This window comes from Oryzias latipes, chromosome 7 (assembly GCF_002234675.1).
Source record: "Oryzias latipes chromosome 7, ASM223467v1".
Taxonomy (NCBI): domain Eukaryota; kingdom Metazoa; phylum Chordata; class Actinopteri; order Beloniformes; family Adrianichthyidae; genus Oryzias; species Oryzias latipes.
Window position 1 is genome coordinate 33,462,933 of NC_019865.2, and position 25,936 is coordinate 33,488,868.

Below are 25,936 nucleotides of genomic sequence, written 5' to 3' on the forward strand. Positions count from 1 at the left end.
ATTGTTGTTATTATTAATGTTATTATTATTATTGTTATTGATATTATTATTATTATTGGTGTTATTATCATTATTATTATTATTATTGTTTTTATTATTGTTATTATTAATGTTATTATTATTATTGTTATTATTATTATTATTATTACTATTATTATTATTGGTCTTATTATCATTATTATTATTGTTGTTGTTGCTTTTGTTATTGTTGTTGTTATTATTATTGTAGTTGTTGTTATCATTATTGTTATTATCATTTTATTATTGTTATCATTATTGTTATTATTATAATTATTATTATTATTATTATTATTATTATTATTATTATTGTTATTGTTGTTATCATTATTGTTATTATTGTTGTTGTTGTCATCATCAAATGCTAATGTATAGTGTCATTTACAAACTAAAAATGACTTTTCTAAAGCTTTTTTGTGTTTGGAGGGAGCTTACATTGTGGCCACATCTCTGTAGTCTGAATATAAAGAAGAAATCACATATTCTTACAGAGTACTATCCTAAAAATTGAGGAGTAAAACACGTTCATGATGCTTGTGTGGCAAAGTGTTTGGGTTTGAATTTTTCTTTTAAGCTGCCATCCTTCTGCTATTGATTGGAGGTTTGGGGACATGCTTTACATTAAGGCAATAAAGATAAACAACAAGAACCAGTCAATAAAAGCAAACACAGTGTTCATAAAACCAGGTCTAATGAATCTCCATATGAAGCCTTCCTAATGATGTAATGAGTCGCTAACAGATCAATGTCCAAAACTTAACAAAGCTTCTAGCCTATCTGCAGGAGGTAAACACTATACAAGTTTAACCAACAACCAACAACAGAGTGTTCACTGTGTGAACTGAACTGGTTCCAGTAAGTTTGGCGTTTTATCAGCTTCAAACAAGACGTTACAGTGTTTGCCTTTGACTGCATCTTACTATTACTGTCAGCTGATCAAAGACAAAAGGATAAGAAAACGAGCAATTTCCCAACAAATGAGGAGTCACATGCCTGCCAGACTGCTGGATCTTTAATTCTTGCACAGCCATGTGGGGCGGCCGTGGTGCAGCGGTAGGGCAGTCAACCCATGATCATAAGGTTGCAGGTTCAATTCCTGCTTTGTACACCCATGAGTCGAAGTGTCCTTGGGCAAGACACTGCACCCCACCTTGCCTCTGGTGGTAGGCAGGAACCTGTGTTTCACCAGTGTGTGTGAATGTGTGTGTGACTGGGTGAATAGGTCTGTGACTGTAAAGCGCTTTGTCCTTGTAGGAAGAAAGGCGCTATATAAGTATTTACCATTTACCACACTTGCCCACCTACAAGACGTTGCAGACTTTTACACTGCACCTCTATTCTCATGTACTTCTCCTCCCCTCCTCTCCTTTATTCTTGATCTTTTCTTTATCATTTAGTTCTCCATGCCTCTTAACTGAATTTAATGCAGAACTCACACACTTGCATGACTTGGACACCTTCAACACTCAAAAAACTGCAGCACTCCCACACCTGATAAACTTACACACTTGCAGGACTCCCCTCCCTGTATGGGTGAGTCCTGCAAGACAGCTGCAAGACTGGCACAGCTGAGGTCACAGTATGGCGGCAAAAAAAGTTGTCTGTCTTTGTTGCACTCACCACTAAAAACAGATCCAATATGACAAAATGGTGCACTGCTCCATTTCATGATATCAGTCTGAAAAATTCAGTGTTTAGAGAAAATATCTTGCATATCTGTTGCATCAGATGATAACCTCCGACTCCCAGAATCCTCTCTGTCCGCTTCAGATCTGATCTGCAGCACAGGCCTCTGAAAGTGTCCTGCTTGGACTGGAGGTTGGATGTGGGGCAGTAATTTGAATCTCTATTTAAAGACAGCGCCCTCTTCCTTCCCTCCTCATCTTAGTGATCTTCTTTCTCCTGCTAGTTAAATACTCATCTCACTTTACAGAAAACACGCTCAAATTCTTGACATGTTTTAAAGGAAAGAAGCAGGAACAGCGATGTTTTAGGAAAACGCTGAAGCACATTTCTTCTCCCAGGAAACAGGAAGTTTTGGCATTCAGAAAAGCTTTTCAGCAGGAAACATGGAAAAGGTTTTTTGTTGTTCACCTTTTGGCAGATTCAGTTGGCGATAGCGAATCATGGCACAGGGGGTTTGGCAGTATTTTATGCCGGATGCCCTTCCTGACACAACCGGGTATTTAAAATGGTCTGGGAACCGGCACAGGAGGACCCAGACTTGGGCCCCCTTGGGACTACATAGTTAGGCAGTAGCATGAAGGGTCTGGCCTCAGGACCCACACTGGATGAAGCTCATAGTGCCTCCTGGAAAGCACCAGTCCTACACGCAGCTAACTGAGCCATCCAGCAACTGGAAAAATGTATTTTTAGTCCGTTTAAAAATGTCTTTCTACCAGCTGACAGAGGAGAGACGATGTTGGCTCAGGGGAAGGAGGTGGGCTGCCCTCCCCCTCTCCCTCTGACTTCCTTTCTCTGACTTTCATTGCAGCTCCTCACAGACTTTGTGCCGTCCTTCTGAGCTGCACGCCTGCTTTCGTTTTCACTTTAACCAGCCAGGATCAAACGTTGCCTCCATTATTCATGCTGGTCCCTCACCAACACTGGCACCAGCCCCCCCCCAGGTTTCTTTAAACTTTGATGAGATAATGTTACTGACAGACAATTCCACACTTAGGTATCTGTCCTTGACTTCTCACCTGTCAGTAGCGATGGATATAAGTTTCAAGTCAGGAGAACTTTGGGGATTTCTTTCAATTTTACAAAGTCTGCTTTTACTTTGCCTGCAGCATGATTTTCCATCGGAGTGCACTCCAGTGGGGTCACCTGCAGGTGGGGTGAGACAGCCTCTGCAGGCGGGGCCTCAGGAGTTATTGTGTCCTGTTCTGTCCTGCAGAAGACTTTCTATCTGCTCTAACCATTTCATGGAAACTGCTACAACAAACTCTACATTTGCCCTGGGGGCAACAGAACACAGTTCTGAATTTCAGAACCACAAATTCAAAGCAGAGGAGACTCTTCACTAAACAGTTAGGCTCGTTTCACTGGGAGCAGGGCCGTTCAAAAGGCTCCCACAGTAAATGGGTCAATTTTACCACAAACAAACAATAAGGTTTAGTTATAATGATGGACAAACGTCATCATCCAATCAGCGATGTCTCACAGTACCTCCTTTTTCTGGTTTCTCATTTGTTTTGGTTTCTGGAATGTAATTTTCTTTTTTTAAATTAAATGCTGTTTTGTAAATATTTGCTTTGCCTTTTTAGGTTCCTTTAAAGTGAACTTTGAAATGTTTTTGGGTCGACTGATTTGTTGATGGGCCACCGTAATGCAGATCTGAAAATTACCCCCCCCCCAAAAAAAAAGCAACAGGTCACATGACCTCATAGTTTCTCCATCTCTGATTGGTTGATAGTTCGAACACGAAAACACTATAAATCAACAAAGATGTGACCTTCATGAGCTTTTTTCAGCTTTCTTTCTGTCTGTCTAGTGAGAGAAACCCTGGTTCTGGGTTGTGCTATCCTATGGGGTCCAGATGACCCGATCCTTACATTAACGTGTTCTCCCCACCTCCTTTCATGTAATCCATGGACACCAGTGAAGATCACAAATCACTGAAGAAAAAAGGTTCAGAGCACTGTCTAGTGGGTCTAGATGACCCAACTCCCAACGTTAAAGTGCCTAGGATAGCACAAGGGTTAAGATGAGAACTGCACCTATGACTATGATCTAGAGTTTGAGAACTGTCTCATTCCTGCTAGTCTAGTCTTTTGCCTGCATGCTATTCTGAGGAAAGACTGGAGACACTTTTCTTCTTCCCTCCCATCTGGGTGTTTTGGGGATTCGCTTCTCTCAAAGCCACACTTTCTGAATGCTTGTGGTGTTTTGGAACACAGATTTTCCCAAATGCTCAGCGGCCGCAGACAGAATTCAAAAGAAGGTGAAACTGAGTTGAAAGTATGGATCAGTTTTTGTGCCTCTGAAATAAGAGCCAAATGTACAGTTTTAAAATTCACATTAAGTAAACTGTAAATGGCAACACCACAGTGTTTGTTGTAAAATCCAATATTTGAATACAAAATTACCCAGTTGAAGGACTGCTGGCCTGCTAACAGCATTTACTGCAGTGCTGCAGAGACACAGGGGGCGGGGCTTTGGAGTGTGATGATAGTGCTGCTGCCATCTTTTGGGGGTTCATAGAACAGTTTTTTTTTTGAATGAACATCATAGTCCTTCAAACCTTCCCACCACAGTGGCTGTCTAAAAGATGTCTGGGGGTCTTTGTCATCCATCAACAGAACTTTACAGAAAGCATACAATATCCTTTCCTTCCTATGGCATGCAGCTCCGTCCTCTATCATCACAAGATCAGAATTTCTCAAAGCTCCTTGTCTTCTTCCTCAGAATCTGATTCCAGCAATGATTTTATTTTCCACAGCATCAAACCTCTGCAGATAACCCAAACTATAATAATAATAATACATTTTATTTAAAAGCGCCTTTCAAAACACCCAAGGTCACCGTACAAAGTTAGAGGTAAAACACAATAAAATCACAACATGTTAAAACAATAAATAAATTGGATTCATTAGTAAAATCAGCTGACAGAAAATGTGAAATTGTGTTCCGGAAATGCAAGCTTAAACAGATAGGTTTTTAGTAGGGCAGATTCTGTGCTATGAAGGGGACGGAAACCAGATTGAAAAGGTTCAAACTACTGTTGCATGTCTCGTTTTCAATCAGTCAATTGGTCTTGACTATCAGAGGAAACAGGAGGACTGACATTAGACTCTGGGGAGAAAGAGTGTCAGTGGTTAAAGGTGTTCAGTGTTCCTGCACGTAAACCTGGAAGACATCCTGTGATCATTCAGGTCTCTGCTCTGCAGACGGGGCCAGGCTCTACCTTCTGAGGAGCTCTCAAGGGGCTTCCATTAAAGTACTGTATTTCTACAGAGAAGAAAGTAATGATCCAGAGAGCAGCAAAGATCCTCATTAGATAAGAAAAGACCAGTGTTCATGCAACAACAGGTCGTGATTAATGATGGCTCTGCAGAGCTCCTCCTCTGTGAGGATGCCAGCTGATGTCTGGCTTTCACCCATGCTGTCCACTGTGACCACAACTCCTTTAATGAGCCAGGTTTCTCACTTTCATTTCCAGTTTAGCAGCATTTAAGAAACAAAGTCAACGCCAGCTTGTTTACAACACATCAACAAACTTTTGCTTGAAAGAGCTCAGGGATTAATTAACTTTCCTCCATGCAGAGGAGGGTCCAATGAAAGCATACATCAAATTCCTCTGGAGCTTAGAGGGTAGGGGGGCTCTGCTGGCTGCCGCTGAACTGCTTTGGTTTGCAGTCTGTCGCTGAAAATGATTCAGCTTGATTGGTGGATGAGAACGATAATGACTTTTTAAATATTGAAGTTGCAAACAGAAAAGGATGGGCTCACAGGATCTACTGTCCCATCGATGGGACTTGCTTTTGGAAAGAAACATCTCTGCTGGTCTGACCGAATATGCATGTTATTCTGGACCTTATCCACAGAAAGCTCTGTTGTCAGAACATGTGGGTGTGGTCAGACCACAATGTTTTGCACTGCATCAGCGGGGTCAGTTTTATGAACAGGAGGGAGCAGTCAAGAAGTGTTTGTCAGAAAGATGAGCCCACCTGGGTTTCAAACTGAAATGTTACTTAGACATTTGGACAATACTTTATTTGACAAGCTTCCGATCTCATGGAGGAAGGGACTGTTATAGGAGACCAGAGCTGGATCAGACCAGGACCAAACCTGCATGGGACAGTTTGGGGACTGATTGATTAGACTGACATACATTTTGTTTATTGATTGTATGAGTCAAAGGTGAACCAGATGTGCTACAATGAATATTTACTGATGATCGTCATTTGTTTTTGTGTGAATTTGTTTCTTTGTAAGGAATAACCAACACATTTTCAGCAAGACAGAGAGACTTCAAAACTCTTTCACTGACCTAAAATGGATCCAGATCATCTTTATCCAAAACCTCCACCAGTGTGACTCACAGATGAATACCTGGGACTGATCAGTGAAGTTTTCCAGATTCTTTCTATTTTTTGGCAAGATAATCAAGTGTAAATTAAATATGTTTACAAACAAATATGGACATTTTAGCTATATAATTCAAAGTAAAATACAATTCAATTTGCAATTTGTTAATATAATTTGAGTGTTGCACAGCGGTGCAGTGGTTGGCTCTCTGGTTTGAATCTCGGTTGGGACCTTTCTGTGTGGAGTTTGCGTGGGTTTTTTCTGGGCACTCAGGCTTCCTGCCACAGTCCAAAAACATGCTTCATAGGTTAACTGGTGACTTTAAAGTGTCCCTAGGTGTGCATGCGTGAGTGTGTGTGGGTGTGTGACCTATTCAGGCTGTACCCTGTGTTTGCCCATTGTTGGCCCCCCATGTATAATGGTTTAAATTCAGACTTTGTGATGAAGATTTTCCCTTTAACGTCAAAGAGTGTGCTGATAACTGGATGTTAACCTTAGCCACATGCGCCTTTTTAAGGCGTGATGAATGAATAAAGCAAAATAAATTGACATAACTGTCTAGTGCACATATCATAGTGTGTTAAGGAAATGGATGGATGGATTTCATAATTTGAGATTGACAATTGACATTTTAATATGTAATTCATGCTTGCAAAATGAAAATGCATTATGCACTTTAAAATTCTATCCAGTCATCTTCCTGTGCTCATCCAGGACCAGGTTGTGGGAGCAGCAGTCTGACCCTGAGGCGTTGAGTCTCTACAGCGTAACTGGAGAGACTACTGGGAATGTCCGCCCAGAATCCTGACATTTTTCAAAATAAGAGATCTTTTAGAGTAAAAGATTGTCGAAACTTAAAAGCGAAAAAAAAAAGAACCAGGCATAAATTTCTTCTGCGGCCTGGTGCCAATTGACTCACGGGCCGGTACCGGTCCTCAGCCCGGGGGTTGGAGACCATTGGTTTACATGATCAGCTGTTGACGCCTGGCACCGACAAATTGCCAACGGAGCGACAATATCAAGATAATTTTGCCGTTATAGAATCATTAACATTCTAAAAAGTTCTATTTTATTTTAATAAATAAACTTCAAGAGGCATGTCCAAATTTGAACAATCTATGTTTTGGGACAGGATGTATAAGCCTGTGTGTGAGACCGAGACCCCCGCCAAGCGGCAGCAGTAACCAGGGCCCCCAGACACCGGCATGGTATAGCAGGTAGAGGGAATCTGCCCGCCTCACAAACACCAACAAAAAACACTGCTTTTACTGCCCCCTCAATACAATTTCAATCAACGACAAGTTCTTATTAGCAATTAGTTCTTATTTGTTCAATTTCATTTCAAACTTTGGTAAATCATCTCCAAGAATCCCTCTGGTGATGAAGAATCATAGGACATAAAAACCTTGAGAACTAAGATCAGCTCACTGAAGTGAACAATTAGGAAAGAGAAAATTAGAAGAATAGTCAGGCTTGGATGAAGGAAGTTTAGCATTGTGCTGAACACATTTGCTCTTTTTTTTGCAGGAGGACAATAAGAGGACAAACCCTCATTTTTGGAATATCTTCTGTTCTGACTCCAATGTGTGACTGCAAGAGGATGGGATGAAAAACACCATCCTTTAGCAGCATCTCTCAGCTGTTCAGCAGCATCTCTTCCTTATGATGCATGAGGGAGTCACTACAACCTCTTCATCCCCACAATAGCAGCAGAAGAGGCTGACTGGACCTCTAAGGAGTGTTCCTCCTTGTCTTTCTTTCAACAGTACAAATGAATCTCCACTGAAGCTCTGCAAACATCCCACAGCGCCCCCATATTCAAATGTTCTTCATACTCAGACACATTTTCTGAAAGCTGCTCAGCTTTGACAGCAGACCCTCCATACGCAGTCTGCATCCGTCTTTCCAAGCTCTTCCCAGAAGGAACGGTAGCAGCAGCACTTCTGCCGAGCCAAAACCAGCCATCCTCAGCCACTGCAAAGTGAACCGGACCAAACCGAACAGAACTGAAATAAATCCAATGGAGGCAAGCCGAGCCAAAGAAAACCAAACCACACTGAACTAAGCCATATAGAAGTAAACCAAACCAAACTGGACTTAACTGAACTGAACTGCACCAAACCAGACCAAACCAAGCTGAGTCAAGTCAAGTCAAACCAGGTCAAGGCAAACTGAACTGAGGACTGAACTACATCATATCAAACCAAAACTGAACAAAATCGAACTACACTGTTCTAAACTGTAGAAAACTAAACCACATCAAACCAACCTAAACCAAACCAAACTGAAGTAAAAAATCTGAACCAAACTTAAAAAACAACCTGAACCAAACTAAATGTCTGTGGAAAACAGATTAGCTGCAGTCGGACTAAAACACCTGTTAAGCTGCTGCTCCTCTGCAGGGGAAAGAAACTCAAAGATTTCCTTCAAGAGGGACAGAAGGAGACCTGAAAAATCTCCTGGGCCTCACAAAAGGCCATCTATGTCTGGTTTCACACACACCTGGGGTTTTATAAAGAAAAGCTTTGGTTCTGACCGCAGACCTGGGAGAGAGAAAGTGTGTGTCCCCAACACAAACTCATATTGTTGACTGTTTCAAACTGTAAAAGTCTTCAAATTCCTCTGTGTTGGTGTGTTTCTGATCCACATGAACACTAAACCTCATGTTACTTGAGTTTCCTGCACATCTGAAAGGCTTTCATTACAAAACTGAATTGATATGTTTAGTCTCACAACCAAAAAAGACCCTGAAGAGCCTCCAAGTGCTAACCTGGGTGATGGTCCTCTCTGAGCTTTGTGTCAATCAGAAGTGTTTCGTTCAAAACCTTTAGATTTCCAGCAGCTGATGCACTGGCAGTGACTGATGGCCGGCTAAACAAAGCTTCATCCCAAGAAAAATTTTGGGACACTGCCTTGTGAACTGCAGGAATTTAGAGAGTGACGTTTTATTGTTGTTGATGATGAATCACCACTAGCAGCAGTGGCATCTGCATCATGGCTGATGTCTGCTTTAGCATGGACTTTGACACCAGAGAAGATTTGGTTTGTGTCAGCTGATGCTCATATCTGCTGTTTTTACAGAATTCTTTGCACTTTATTTTCCTTCACTCGCACTGAAGCCCAGTGAAGCTTTTCTACTGTGTTCTTTGGAGATTTAACACCATTACTTCCATATTCAGTCAAAGGCTACTTTCTTAATTTCTTGGTGTTTTTTGTGGTTACTTCAGGAAATGAAGAACATTTTTTCGAAGGAGAGGACGGTAAGATCCAACAACAGCAGGGAGGTGAAGCAAACTGCACACACACATTCATGCGGGGGGGGGGGGGGGGGGGGGGGTTGCTTTCGGAAATAGGAAAGTCTTGACATGCCAGGACAGATGATACATTTCCCATGGCATTGCTTTATTTCACTTTAAATTGTGTCCAAATTATGAAAATAAAAGTATATCTGATTTCTGAGAATCCAAAGGTATTCCTGCTTCATCCAGAAGGCACACCTCAATTCTGTAATACAGGGAATCCTGGGAAATAATTATGGAAGCACCCTACAAAGGTGCACTTTACAAACACAGCAAGAAGGTTTTGAATAATGCATCTTCTAGCTGAAACAAATGCTTGCTTATTAAAATCCAAACACTCACAAATCTGTTTGATGAAAAACAAAATAAAAGAGAAAATCCTGCAAAGTCATTTGCAGTGAGTTATGACAGATGTGGTTATGAATCCCCTATGACTCTTTGAAGAACAAAACCACAACCACTCAAAAATCGACTCAAAGAAAAAATGTAAACGATAAAAACACAGCAGACAAAACCTGTTGTTTCAAGATCAGCTGCACAAAGGAGGGAAAGTTTTAAACATGACTTGATGTGAAAAAGTGAAAATTGCGGCATTAATGAAGAAAAAAAAGTTTCAATTTCAGGATGATGTGGATCTGCAGGCAGATTTGGACATTCAAATCCCACTCCGATCATCTCTTGATCTATTTTCAAAGCGTTCCAGACCAAAGTAAAAAAAACAGTCGTTTTCTGGGACATAGTTTCTGCAGAGCCGCAGGACAAATTAGCCTGAGTTGTGGAGCCGCCAAATAATTAAAGCCCTATTTAAGCCTTACAATGAAGGCAACACATGCAATGTGTATCTATATTAGCTATATTAGCCTGCTATCAAAATGACTAAGCTGCTTCAAATACATAATGAGTATTATTAACGAGTAAATGTTTATTTGCCCTGCAGTGCATTCTGTGGAAAACGACGCGTCACGTGACTGCTCTGTTGTGGAAGTTTAACTTCATTACAATATTAATGAATTATGTTTCAATGCTTTGATAAAATTAAAGAAATGTAATAAAGAAATCCGATTTTTGATGTCATTTTTATTTTGAGGATTTGATCAAAAAAACAATAAAATGGAGTGCGTGACGTGCCCCATGACAGTCAGCTTGCGCTTGAATGACAAAACAACTTCAAGCATTTGCGGCGCCTGGAGACTTGATTGATTGACAGCTCAACTTGCTGACAGCTTGGCTCCCGGATTTCCCGCTGCAAGTGACGTACCTGCTGAGCGTTACAATTTTTATTCTCCACATTCTTACAGCATTGGTAAACGTTAAGAATATTTGTGTCTTGTTTTTCCTCCTACAGAAACCATATTAAAACAAAAAAAATATTTCTCTCCCCCATCTTTTTACATTTTCAAACATTTTTGAAAATGCTCCAAGGAGCCACTAGGGCAGCGCCAAAGAGCCGCATGGGTTGCCGACCCCCGCCCTAGTTGGATTTTGTTTTTATTTTTCCCCTCTTGAATTAATGTGGGTCACAGAGACACGGAAGCGGCAGAAAGCGGCTTAACGGCATGATGGAGGATGTGAATGAACCCAGACATGGAGACGTGATTACCGATGCTTTTGTAGAGATTTAAAAATAAAAAAAACTCTAAACATCCTCTGGGTCTTCCATGTGTTGCAATGAGATCCACACAGACAGAAATGCGAAAGTATCTGCTGCAAATCCAAGTATTGCTCAAAACCGTGTTTATGAATGACTTATCACATAAATTAATTATTTTGTAAGAATGAACTATTATTTCAGAGGAACAAATAAATTATTGTTTTTACTCATGTCAGGTCACGGGCTCCATACAAAGCAACAAAATGGTGAGCATTATCAGATCTATCCAGCCGTACCGTTTAGATCCAGATTCTAGCTCAGACCAGGAAAACAAAGACGTTCATGGATCTGTTTGTCTGACAGAGGACGATCAGAATGGAGCAGAGCAGGAAGACTTTGGCCCGTCCATTGCACTTGCTGTGTTACAAAAGAAAGCTTTTTCAAACTGCATTTTTTTATCTGCTCCTGATTCACAATGATTTAGACATAGAAATACTCAAAAATGCAGTTTTATGCTAGATACTTCTATCTATGTCCATCATGAGAAAAATGCATTGGAGTGGGTCTTTACCTGGCAAAACTGTCTTGTTATCTTTTCAAAAAGAAACTGTAGATAAGAAAACCCTTTTACATTTAAACAATTAAAAATGTGTATTTATCAAAAGAGGGAGCCATAAAAATCACAAAAATATTTCAACCAACATTTTTAGTTGCCTTCTGTTAAAAGTGGGGAAATGCTGTCAGGGGACACAGGTGAGGCAGTGCCCTGTCTGCCTCACTGTCACCATAAAATGTGTACTACTAATAAATTAAATGTTGTCTAATCTGTGCTCAACTGCAATTTAAATGTATGACTATATTTTCCTGCATTTCTATCCTCAAAATCTCTGTATTTTGTATATTTTACAGCACAGGCTGTGAGGTGAATCAGCACCGAGCTCGGCCCAATGGCAGGTTGTGCAATCCTATGAAAACTGGGTTGAGCATGTGCCTTTAGCTTACCCAGAGTATGCTAATAATATAATGCTTTATTAAAAGGTCTTATACATTCTAGACATTTCTATTTGATTTTCTCCCTTTCTATTGAATATCTATTGTGTTTGTCAATTATTTAGTGTTCAGATAACATAAAGCCACACTGAAAAGAGGCAGCAGGTCTACCTCAACTTAGTGGGCACTTGTGAGCTTGCATTTGTTCTACAGTTATTTAAAAGTTCAATCATTAAAAAAATGTTTTTGCTCTGACTGATTGTAAAAATGGGGGATGTAATATCATTAAAAAAGTCTCAGAGTTGGACCTACAATCAAAACGTGAATTAATAAAAAATCAATGATCAATGTCGGACCAACACACTGAGACTGAGAGACTTCTGAATCTAAAAGAAGATGAGGAGGATTTTCACTCAGGAGGAGAGGCGTATAGACTTTATTTACAAGTAAAGGTTAGACCAGCATGTGTGGGTAAGAGTGTATGTCTGTTTTAGAATGCCTGTATAGCATTTATTAAACTTAAACTCCCCTCTCACCATCCACAGGCAGTTTCTCCTCCAAGCTCGGGTCCTCTACCAGAGGCAAAGCTTGAGGGTCCTGCAGTATCTTAGCTGTTCCTAGCACTGCGCTTTTCTGGACTGAGAAGGTCTGAGGTCTTTCCAGGTATCTGTTGTAGCCACTCCTCCAGCTTGGGGGGTGCCTCGAGTGCTCCAATTACCACAGGCACCACTGTCACCTTCACTTTCCAGGCTTTCTCCAGTTCTTCTCTGAGTCCCTGGTATTTCTCCAGTTTCTCATGTTCCTTCTTCCTGATGTTCCCATCGCTTGGCACTGCCACAACCACCACAACGGCTTTCCTCTGTTCTTTATCCACCACTACAATGTCTGGTTGGTTCTTTGCCCTCTCATTCTCTACCACCTTCAGAGGTGTTTCCCATTTTGACCTTGGGGTTTCCAGTCCATATTCTGCACACATGTTCCTGTATATTATTCCAGCCACTTGATTGTGGCGCTCCATGTATGCTTTCCCTGCCAGCATCTTACACCCTGCAGTTATGTGCTGGATTGTTTCAGGCGCCTCTTTGCACAGCCTACACCTTGGGTCTTGTCTGGTGTGGTAGATCTACACCTTGGGTCTCGTCTGGTAGATCTACACCTTGGGTCTTGTCTGGTGTGGTAGATCTACACCTTGGGTCTTGTCTGGTGTGGTAGATCTGAGCTTCTATCGCTCTGGTGCTCAGGGCTTGTTCCTGAGCTGCCAGGATGAGTGCTTCAGTGCTGTCCTGTAGGCCAGCCCTTTCTAGCCATTGGTAGGACTTCTTGATATCAGCCACTTCAGTTATGGTCCGGTGGTACATCCCATGCAGGGGTTTGTCCTCCCATGAGGATCTGTCCTCCAGCACTGTATCCTCTGCTCTCCATTGTGCAAGCACACTCTCCATTGTGAGCACACTGTCAGTTGGGGCCTTGAGCTTGATGTACTCAAGCATCTTGGATGTTTCATCCTGGATAGTGGCTTCTACGCTCACTAGTCCTCGGCCTCCTTCCTTGCGGCTAGCATACAGTCTCAGGGTGCTGGATTTTGGATGTAACCCTCCATGCATGGTGAGGAGCTTTCGTGTCTTAACATCTGTGGTTTTTACCTCTTTCTTTGGCCATCTTATTATTTATAAATTATATTCAGAATATCTGAAAGCTGGCAGTGCATAGCTGTTTATTGCCCGGGTCTCGTTCTTGCCATTAAGCTGGCTTCTCTAGACTTGCCTTACTTGTGACTTGTGAGGTTCTATGAGACTATGAGTCTATCCATAGAATTTCAATGATGTTGAGGCCGTATGATTGGGAAGGCCATGGCCAAACATTCAGTTTCTGCCTCCTAAGGTGTGCCAATGTGGATTTGGAGGTGCGGTTAAGGTCATTATCCATTTGTAGAAGCCATCCTCTCTTCAAATTTAGCTTTTTTCACAGATGCCATCAAGTTAGTGTCCAAAATTTGCTGAAATGTTGAATCCATTCTTCCTTCTACTTGTGAAATATTTCCTGTGCCACTGGCTGCAATACAACCCCAGGGCATGATTGCTCCACCCCCATGCTTAACAGTTGAACAAAGGCTCTTTTCATTAAACTCTGAGCCCTTTGTTCTTTAAACGTACCTTTACTCATTCCTGCCAAAATGTGCCATCATAACCTTGTTGGTTCACAGAACATTTTTCCAAAATGTATTAGGCTTTTTCATATGTTCATTTGCAAACTTCAAACAATGAATTTTGTGATAATGATGTAAAAGAGGTTTTCTTTTGATGACGCTTCCATGAAGACCATGTAAGTATTTATTTACAGTAGAACAGTGTAGCAAAACTCCAGAGTCTGCAGGTCTTTCTGGAAGGATCCTGCAGTCAAACGTGGGTTTACATTTGCTTTTCTCACAATCCTGTGAGCTGCTTTTGCACACGCCATTATTTTGTTTTCTGTTATTTTGAAAGGGTAAATGATGGCCTCATTGATTGACATATTACAAGAATGTCTCATCTGTAATCTGATGCCTTTTGAAGATTTATCCATCTTTCCTTGGCTTCTTTATGCACAATAGGACCGTCAGAGCACATTACTGGTTTTAAACGTAGAACCACTCAAAGCGTCATGTTTTATCAGTGGTTAACCACATCCATGCAGGCTAGTTCCACATCCACATATAATAGAAACCAAGCCCATAGCTGTATCTAAAACCAACGTTATTCCTTAGTACCAATACATTCGAAAGGTTATCATGACTTTTCATGTGCAAATGAGGATGAAGGAAACCCAGTTCTGTGACTCCTGTTAGTGTAAATTAAGTAAAATGACCTTCTTGTGTTTGCTTTTGCTTAATAGCTCAGTTCTTCACCGTGTTTTCTGCTTCAGTCTGGGTAACAGGAGTGGATCAGATGTTAAATGTGATCACAAACATTCTCCTTTGTGTTAGTGGAACAATACATATGAAAACAATAGGGATTCTATGTTTGGGGATCAAGATCATTCTGCTCTGATTTCTTTACATGAAGAAAAGAAGAACAAAATGAATAATGAATGAATGAGCTGAATCTCTTTTAACTAAAAAATCATGCAGTCGGTGGTGATGAAGCTGAGGAAGATGAGGGATGTGACACACATCAGAGTCCTCGAGGAGTCTGTCATCACACAGGACTGTGGTTTTATGGGTAAAAGGTCAAACCTGGGTGCAAAAAGCCGTGCAACAACCCATCTGCGCCCTCCAGACCTTCTAGATTCGGAGTCACCGTCCTGAACCTTTCTGACAGACCTTTTCTGAGCCGAGCCGAGCTGGCTGACCTACAGGAGCCTCTATGCTCATCGGGAAAATATTTTTTTTACGGGAGAAACACACTGGCGCCTGAATCCAGAGTCATTTTATGTGGAAAATAATCTTTGATGTGTTAAGTTTGTGTGTGTTCCTTTATAGAAAAGAACATGGTCAGCAGGAAACCTTTTGGCCTGTTGGTGCAAAAGAAAGCTGCTTCACTGCTTCAAAATTGACCTTCTGCAGCTTTCCTCCTCACTGTGGTCTCTAAGCTGTTGCAGGAGTCTCTCTTGAGGTTTACCCCATTAGAAATGACCAGATGGAAGATGCATGCAGTTGCTGGCTCAGACTGTGACCCTGCATACACTCAGAAGCCTGTAACTGGTGTTTGATTCAGCTTTTCTCCTGACATGGGAGGCAGGGCTGTTGGAAATAGTTTTTATTCAAACTCAAACTCAAAACTTTTCCTTTTAAGTTGTGTGTGTCTGTAGGTTCAAGTAACCCATGTGCTATTCTAGGCACTTTAACATTGGGAGTGGGTCATTTAGACCCAGTAGACAGTGCTCTGAACATTTTTTCTTCAATGATTTGTGATCTTCTCTGGTGTCCATGGATTACATGTAATCTTTCTCTCTTTATCCACCTTTGTCATGGTAGGGAGAACACGTCAACGTAAGGGTGGGGTCATCTAAGATAGCACAAGGGATAAACCGGAGGTGTCAGACGTCTGAGCTCCGTCTCCCCCTCTGGTCACCAGCAGGAACCATCTTCAGGGTACTGAATGGACTTCATCTCCCAGCAACCCCAGTATGCACTTCCTGGGTGCCACACACCTGACTCTCATTCACTCAGTCAATCATAGTCCACTTAAGCTCTGCACGGAGCCTTACTCAGTGTGAAGTATTGTTTGTTTCACTCCGCCTTCATTGCTGAGTGTTGCTTTTGGACCTGATCTTCTGTTTCTCACTCTGTTTGCCTGCCGCAACTTTCGCTTGGATCCTGACCATCCTGTCTCTTCTCTGATGATCTTATGCCTGTTATTGATCCCTGCCTGCCTGACCCTTATTTAGCTTTGTGGGCTAAAAGAGCTAACAAACCTGCTGCATTTGGATCCAGCTGTCTGCCTGTTTTTGTGACAAGAGGCTTATGGCGGTCCAGTTTCAGGAGCTGAATAAAAGATGCTTCAACAGACTGGTCACTATGTTGTCATGTTTTAAAGCCACTTTTTCATGAACATCTTTCTAATGAACAGAATAAGAGTCAGTTCTGCTGTTTGATAGTTTTCTGGAAAGACACAGAAAGATGGAGAAGAAGCTTGGCCTGACCATCCGCTTCATTTAATAAAACATGAGTGAGCTTTTATATTGGATCACTCCAGAGTGCTCTGATCAGATAATGGGAGGACTTGGGCCAAGAGTGATGATAGCAGTCAGTCTGCTGGGATTAACGGAACACAGAAATGCTAATAATGGACAGATGAAAGGATGAGATCAAGAAGTGAATTCCCTGATGGAGGAAGAGTTGGACTGGGAACACAGAGGAGGATGGAGATGGAAGCTAATGTGAATTTATCAGAGGACATATGAAGCAGTTCCAGTGAGCAATGTTCAGCCAGCACAGAGGTCCAGATGAGGCTACCGCAGCTGCCATTGCTGGTTTCTGTGGTCAGAAAACAAGCGCATGTCTGCAGCTGATGGAGGCTTACAGATGGAGGTGAGGGGTGGAGCAGATCAGGGTACACCATGGTAAGGTGCTGCACAGGAGCACATGTCTGTGGATGATAGACGGCTACCTTCCTGTATAATGTAGAAGAATGTCTAAAATTCATATCTAAGAAAAGGTTTTGTTTCATGATTATTTTGCTTGCTACAAGTAAAAAGCAATATGGCAGCTATCCATGCGTACAGCGTTGATCCAGATTCCAGCTCAGACTAGGAAACAAAGAAGTTCATGGATCTGTTTGTCTGCAGTGGGTGCATCAGAATGGAGCAGAGCAGGGAGACCATAAGAACTACAAGCATTTTCAAACTGCATTTTTTAGGTCTGCTCCTCATTCTTCACAATTTAAATAAAGAAATACTCAGAAATGCTATTTTATTTGTCTTAATATATGACCTCAATCATGAGAAAATGCTAAAAGTTTCTGAATGTTGAAGAAAACACCATTTTCATTGGAGTGGCTCTTTAAAACAGAAGTAACTTTTCAGGGAAACATTATGGAGTTGTGTGCTGCGCGGGGGGCAATGCAGGCAGAGACAGGAGGAGGCTTAAACTGGTTAAGGAGGCTGGCTCTGTCCTGAGCTGCACACTAGAGTCCATGGAGGAGGTGGCGGACAGGAGGATGTTGGCTAAGCTAACATCCATCATGGACACCCCCTCCCACCCCCTGCACCAACGGCACTGACCAGCTCTTTCAGCACGAATCTGTTACCCCCACAGTGCAAGAAGGAGCTACTGCAGGTCATTCCTCCCCCCAACCATCAGACTGTACAACACCGTGTTACAGTGACACTCCACGGACCCTCTGGTGTTTGTTGTTTTTTTTTTTGTTTTTTTCATTCACTCATTTGATTTATTTTTACAAACTGTTCTTGTCGTTGTTTTTCAGTTGTATTTTATTCTTTAATGGTTTCTTCTGCTGTGTATTTTTACTTAGTTATTTTTGTTTAAATTTAATTTTCATTGTCATTCGGGTATCTATAATGTTGTTTTATAATGTTACTTATCTATAATGTTGTTCTGAAGGTCACTTTATCCTCTGGGTATGCCAATTCTTTTGCTGTTTGAATTTCTGAATGTCTTTTTTTGCTGCTGAAGATAATGGGGATGAAGATTTTCATCCCCATTGTGGGATGAATAAAGTGAATCTAATCTAATCTAATCTAATCTAATCTAATCTAATCTAATCTAATCTAATCTAATCTAATCTAATCTAATCTAATCTAATCTAATCTAGTATAATCTAATCTAATCTCATGTGGACTGTTTTTGAGCTTTTAAGTGTGTTATAATGTTCATTTCTCACAAAAAAACAATCCCAAAGTGGTATTGTGATCCACTCTTGTATTTCTGAGTATTCCTCTAAAAACCTGCGCTCTGAGCACCAGCCCCCCCAACCCACGAAAAAGAGCAGGTTATCACATCATGACACAGACCAGTGAAGAACAGCCCCTTCTCGGAAGAGTCTGAACTGCCAGCTCCGCCCCCAGGATAACCCACACACACACTGAGGATCGGCTAAAAAATGTCATTTTCTATGCACAATATACACATCCATCTTTGCAAAAGTTCAAATGCTGTTTGTTTTCGTGAACAAAACACAGACACGCTGCTGAAGCTGTCTCTAGATTGACGTCATGAAATGGGCGGCACACACAAGAAGAGAAAGGCGGAGCCTCAGAGATCCAGAAATCTTACTTCCTGGTAGGAAAATTAGCTGCAAAGATAGCTCATATTTCCAAAAAAAAGAACATTCTTTAGTGTGCCAAAGGTAATATATAATCATATATAGGCTTAAGAAAAGCATTAAATAGGTCTTTGAACAGATAACCTTTTCAGATCTGGTAAAAAAAAATGAAATTGTCTAACCACAGCTGAGGTTTTAGGGAGACGTGAGGTTTTGGGGTGGACTCATCAGTGGGTTGACCAAAAATTCAAAACACTTAAAAAAATGTACATTTTGCTGGTAAAATCAAGTGTTGGTAAAATATTATACATTACCAACTATTTTGTAAATGACAACATATCAAGCTGCCTGCAGCATTTTCTGGCTGAATACACTGCATTTGTGCAGATCTTTTCTTTTTCAAGGTCTTTGCGGTAAATGCCACATTCATCCGTTCACACAAGACCTGTTTTCTTCTTCCTATTATTCCATCTGACTGGAGGCCAGGAACTGAACCTCTGCATTCAACATGCATCTAACCCATCCTGAATGTGCATGCATTTGTGCATCTGCAGAACTTTTTTGTGCCAAAAAGATCCGAACAACCGAACAAAATCTTCCTGCATCTGTCTGTCAGCCTGCAGTTCCGCCGCCTCTCTCCATCTTCACTGATAAGCAGAGGGGAGTTAAGCAGAGCGTCCTCAACAGGCTGAACCCCTCTTCTCAAAGCCTCTCAGTCAGAACCAGGAAACTGGACCCCAAAGTCAACCTGTCACCTGGCCACATCAGCGAGGGAGGAGGAAGGTTACCAAATAAATGACCACAGCAGTTCAAATCCAACAGGGAAAGGAGGAGTCCACTCCTCAGGAGGAGCTGAAGACGGACCAACTTCAAGAGGGTTACCAAAGCTGGCCAAGCAGAAAAATGCAGCACACACACATACAAACACACACACACTGAGACTCACAGACATAAAGGTAGCTGCACACAGCAGTCACCTCAGTGGACTTACTGAATCTCTGAGGCTCCATTTCCTCTCTGCCTGCCGCCGAGCCACTGAAGCAACTGACACTGACGAGACAAGGAGAAGCACTGCGCTCCAGCCTCTCTCCACCTACCTCTCCCTCTCCTGTACTGCTCAGTGACTCTCTGCCGTGTCTGTGATAACCCAATTTCTCGCTTTTTCCATCTCGCTCTCATTTTCCCTGCTTGTAATGAGCCTTTCTGCACTCACCCCCCTGCCCTTAAAACCCCTCATGTGGCAAAGACAGAAAGATGAAAGCAACAAACACAAGCAGAAGAAGTGTTTCCTCTCAGCGTGGAGATTCTGCAAAAAGCAAAAGAAAATTTTAATGAAGAATTTTCATTAAATATAAAAGCATAAGAATGCCTGACACAGCTAAAATTCCAAGGGAAAAGCTAAATTAGGCTGTAGGAACCAAAAGCAATATGTAATATGTATTGGCATGAAAAATGTTTTACTATGCCAAAAGTTGAAAGCTAAATGAAGGTGTGCAAGTAGTAAACAACAGAAACTTAAATAACAAATCTGTTTGAGTAGATCTTAATCCTTGTGGTATCCCATTGACGTGTTCTCACTACCATGACAAAGGTGGATAAAGGTGGAAAGATTTCATGTAATCCATGGACACCAGTGAAGATCACAAATCATTGAAGAAAAAAGGTTCAGAGCACTGTCTAGTGGGTCTAGATGACCCAACTCCCAATGGTAAAGTGCCTAGGACAGCACAAGGGTTACATAAGAGTAAATGAAGGCTAACTGTTCATTGGGTTAATTACTGAAAAAGCTGAGCTTCTGTGTGCTGATTCAGTAGAGCTAATCATGCTGCTTATATATACTAAAGAAATGGTATGGTACTAAAAGGCTAAATAAATTCCAACAGCAGGTTGAACAACGCCATTCTTTCATGATGGTGCAAATGCGTCCACATCGTATACTTAAATCTTGAAGCCAACGTTCTTGATATTTTGCAGCTAATTTGTTGCGTACTGACTGCTGCTTGGTGCTCTAAGCCGTCACTCCTCATACAAAACCTCTGCAGTTCTGTGGTAAACTGTGCCTCCTTGAGATGAAGAACATGTAAGGAGGGAGCATTTGTTGTGCTGTCACCCAGGCTCATAACAGAGCTTACTCCTCATTTTAAGGTTTGGATTTTAGCACCTGGAGGTACCCGGAGGGAGCCATGTAATTCAGAGCACCACCGATTCTGACACAGCTCCTGTAGGAGAGGATCAGTCAGGCTGCGTTCAATCACAACACTGTTCCAACTCCAGGAAGGCACAGGGAAAAATGAACAATTTCATATAAAGCCTGTGTTAAACACTGTGTGCTCTTTCTTCAAAAAGAGAGAAGCTACAAAAAGCACAGATGCATCTGCTTCAGCTCAAATCCCTCTGACAGGAATGACAACACTGACAGGTGAAATCTGTTTGGGGAGCATAAACAGAAGCTGATACAACAGCCTGGAAACTGAGAGAGGATGCTTACAGCTCCATTAAACACTAATTGTCCTGTGTGCAAAGAGTTAACTTAAAGATGCACAGAAAATATGCAGACAGAGATTTTCTGCTGCATCTTCTTTGTGGTAAAATACTCACTGCAACCTAATGAGCTTGTCTGCCACTGAAGATTAACATCAGGAGTGTTTATGCACAGAAAACTGGGAGGAGAAGATGTATATACAGACCATTCCAGAAAAAGTAGAGAGTATTACTTGGAAAATGAGTGAGCTGCAGGTATAGAAAGGGGCGGAGAGAAGTCCTCAGTACAGTGAAAGGAAGGAGGTGTAAGTCTAGACATGGAAGTTCGTCGGGGAAAAACGCTGGTCAGAGTGTGGTAAAACTCAAGATAAAACTGGAACTCGATCAAAAATTCATTTAATTCCACAATCCAAACAATATTTTCAAGTGGAGTCTCCTGAAAACAGTTCCAAACATTAAACAGACAAGGAGGCTTGGTGCGAAAATGGTGTGACCACAAACTGAGTACAGTCCATTTCTTAACACAGAAAAAGAAAGCCCAGGACTGCAGAGAGTTCTTTGAAAATGTGAAAGATTCACTGTGTCACACACTGAGAAAAGGATAAGCGAGAAGTTGAAAAAGGCATGTGACATTTTTGAGATAAGACAAAATCTATTCCATAATCTGTGACCATGCTTCAACTGTTTTTACCTCCCTTTGACAGCAAAGAATCGATCCAAAGCAGCTGTTGGCAACAGAATCTCAATGCTTTGCACAGTTATTTGCAGCTTGTTGTCAGAGATGGACTTCATGAGACTAAAGATAGCAATGACAAAAGTGACAGAGTTTTATTCCACCTGTAGACTAGAGGCATTTGAGGTCAGGTTTGGAGGCTGGATGGCATATGGGAAATCAGGGTTCAGGTCCCAGGATGCAGAACTGGATGAAACTTGGGCAAGAGGCATCATGCTACTGCCTGACTGCATAGTCCCCTGAAGTGATATGATGAAAGGTGAACAACAACATACAATATTATGTTGTATTAAAGGTAATTATACTGATGACACCCAGTTGTATGTGGCTGTGTCTCTTGATGACATGGGGCCCACTGTTGACATTCCATGTTGTATTTTAGACATTAAAACATGGATAGGAAAGAACTTTTTGAAGCTCAATCAAGACCAAATAGATTCTAAGTGTTGGCCCCGAAGCTGAGAGAGAAAGGGTCTAATTTTATTTATCAACTCTTATCCTGAATGTGTGCAGTAAAGTCAGAAACCTTGGTGTGATTTTGGATGTATATCTTACCTTTAAACCACACACAAACCAAGTTACAGAGATTGCATTTTATCATCTTAGAAATATTGACAGAGTAAAACCCTTTCTCTCCAAAGCAGGTGCTGAAATATAAATCCACGCTTTTATAACGTACGTAAATTTAGTAATACCCTTCTTTCTGGCGTTAAGAAAAATACTATCAGTCGGCTGCAGCTTGATCAAAACTCGCCTGCCTGCCTCTTAACCAGGTCCAGTTAGAAGGTGCAAGGAGCACATTTCACCAATTTTGAAGTCTTTGCACTTGCTTCCAGTCAGCTTTAGGATCGATTTTATGGTTCTTTTATTAGTTTATAAAGGTTCACATGGAACTGGTCCCTCATCTTTCTCAGATTTACTGAGCTGCAGGTCTGCTGGTTGAACAAAAACCCACAGCGAGGCCACATTCACCTGTGGAACAGCCGGTCGGAGGACGTGGGGGCTTCATCCACGGTTGGGGTTTTCAAGAAAGAAAATCCTGAAAACTCATCTTTTTAGCTTAGCTTTTTCAGTAGTTTTTAAATGTGTACATGTTTTGATTCAATTGTATTTAATGTTTTGTGTATTTTTGTGTTAATGTGTGTGTGTGTGTGTTTTATTTTATTATGATTGCTATTTTTAAAAAACGATTTTCACTATTATTTTTTTAAATATGTGAAACACTTTGTGGTGCTCTTTAGCAGGAACAGTGCTATATGGTCATCATCATCATCATCATTATCATCATCATATAAAAAAGGTGAATTTTAATTTTAATTGAAAAAGGATTGGATTAAAAATGTGCAATTAAAACAGTTTTATTTATTTAATGCTTTGCTTAATTTATTTGCACATTTGTAATGCTTCCCTAAGCATTTGCAATTCTTGAAGAAGCTTGCATTAAAGTTTTCTTAGAGTGAACTTGGTCTGGAAAAAACCATGTGGTCCAGATCAAGTCCTGAACCTGACTTTGGTCTGCGGGCTAACAGCCGTCAAGCGGACTTTCCTGTTCCGAGCCAAGGCTTGCAAACAAAACCACATGACATGACGACAGTCTGTGTTTTACATTCCTCCGCAACTCATCAATTTCTTCATTCGTAATTTGTTTATTTCACGTGACGACCTGCTAGGGTGGCCGTTTTGGTTCAGTTGTTCCACTCCGAGCACAGAGCACATGCAGACTGAGGAAATTCTGAGTAACCAAGGCTCAGTCTAATTGGAAACTAACCAAGACCACCTCGAATAATGGGTCAGAGAGTGGTTCCTGGTCCTGGACCAGGGTCCACTTGGGTGCCTTCAGACTTAAAATTCAGAAATTCCCACATACAGGAACTTTCCTCTGTAGCATCTGACTACTGTGACTCTTTTTCTGTGGTAACTGAGTGCTTTAGCATTGACATTCAAAAACATTCAAGGGGATTGTTTGTTCTCTGTCCTTGGTCCTGAATTCTGAAATGAGGTGTCATTGTACAGTTGTGCTCATAGGTTTACATACCCTGGAAGAAATTATGATTTCTTGGTCATTTTTCAGACAATATAGGTGATAATACAATATCTTTCTTTTCACTCAGTTAGTGGTTGGGTAAAGCCATTTATTGTCAAAAAGTTCTGTTTACCCTTTTAAATCATAATGGCAACAGAAAATTCCCAAAATACCCTATACAAAAGTTGACATATCCTGATGACTTTGTTCTGAAAACATACACACAAGCTGATACAAAAGGGTTTAAATTGCTGCTATAGGTAACCTTTCTCACCTACGACTCATTTGTCTGTAATAAATGTGTGGGCACAAGAGGTTTTTCTTGAGATCCTGGGTTCCCGACAGACTCTAGCATCATTTCATCCAGTGCTGCACTGACATTTCTGGATCCTGACTCATGGGGAAAGCTAAAGAGCTGTCAAAAGATCTACGAGAAAAGATAACTAAACTATACAAAATGGGAAAGGGATACAAGAAGATATCTAAGATAGTGATGGAGAAACCAAAGCTTTCTGAACCACTGAACCAAAATGAATCAGATTGTATTGAAATGGTTCAGGACTGTGAACCATTTGATACACTGAAACTAGTGACATCTAGCAGCCAGACAACCAAATTGCTTCAGAACGGAACATAAAAGACCAGCATGCAATGAAAGAGTGAATATGTGTGTTGCAAGAAACCGTTTATGCTTTCCAAAATCGGTTTCTTTCGTAAACAATCACAATGTAGTTGTCGCAGTGACATTTCATGTATAAAATATTGTTAATCAAATACTGTTTGTCTGCAAGATTAGTTTAAAAAATAAATTAGATCTTTAAAATACCAAATTTCATAAAGGAAATAGAACTGTGAAAATTTTGTGTTACTGCTAAATTAATATGTAGGCTTATCTGTGCTGAATCTGTGTATAAATCTGTTTATATTAAAAAAAAATGTTAGTTTTGTAAATCAATGTCTGATTGCAAATGTCAGCAAATGAAATGATCAACTAACTGACTTAAAGATTGCCCCCTGTTTATAAAGGAATGTGACCACAGCAACAATGCAAGCAAGGTCGCAGGTTCTCTTACGAAGTCCAGGAAAAACATGAAAACAAATACTTGTAGGTAAGCCAGGAGAGATTTCATAGGGTTTTTTCCCCTTTTAATAGAGTCAACGGGACATACCAAAATAAAGCAGGGATGAGGGCAAAAACAACATACATATTTGTCTGACTTCAGATCAATTCACCTTCCTTGTTGGATTCAAACCGGCACTTCTTCTGCCTGTTTGTCTCTCCACTCAAACTCTCTCTCTCCCTCTCTCTCTCTCTCCCTCTGCCATTGTGAGAGTGAGGTCCCTCCTTACATACCTCTTATTGACACTCCCACTTAATTAGGTATTTTACTCAGAAGAAACAATTGTTCTCAGAAATATTTCTTTTAACAATATATTTCCCCTGTGTCCTTCATTTATTTTATCCACTATTAATTCCCCTAAACTACATTCAAGAAAGCAAAACAAACAAGTTAAATTAGAAACAGCTGTCTCAAAGACAGACATCAACATTATTGTCATTGGTTACAACAGAAGATGGTGAAGTTTCTGGAGCGGCCGTCTCAGTCTCCTGACCTGAATATTATTGAGCCGCTCTGGGGAAATCTCAAACAGGCAGTTCAAGCAAGAAGCCCAAGAAGTGAAAGGAACTTCAGGTTTTCTGCCAAGAATGGGCTGTTTACCATTACAGAAAAAGAAGAAGCTAGAGACTTCAGCTGATATTGATGCAGAAGGAGGCAAACGTATTAGGAGCTACGACGCTGAAGTTGGCTTCCGATTCACAGCTTCCGATTCGCGAGTGCACTAAAGGAACATTCAGCTGCATTTTTCGCACTAAGATCACCTAAAACCGGGTCCTGTTCAAAAACTGCTGGACCTGGACTGCTCAAACCTGGATTAAATTATGCATTAGATTCTATAGAACACATTAAACAGTTTCTGATTTGTGAAACCTTCGTCTGATTTGTGAAAATGTGAAACAGATTGATGTTTATCGCATTTTACTGAGTCCACCTTAGACTAGGTCCT

General features: G+C 41.0%; 1 protein-coding gene across 1 annotated transcript in view; it reads right to left on the reverse strand.

The window, feature by feature from the left end:
- The window catches only part of plch2 (phospholipase C eta 2), a 134,308-nt gene extending 114,573 nt beyond the window's left edge, over positions 1-19,735 (reverse strand). The window contains exon 1 of the mRNA XM_011477693.3: positions 19,624-19,735. Within this exon, the coding sequence (XP_011475995.1) occupies positions 19,624-19,642 (19 nt within the window). The 5' untranslated portion in view covers positions 19,643-19,735. The remainder of the gene's footprint in view (positions 1-19,623) is intronic.
- Between the last annotated feature and the right edge of the window lie 6,201 nt (positions 19,736-25,936).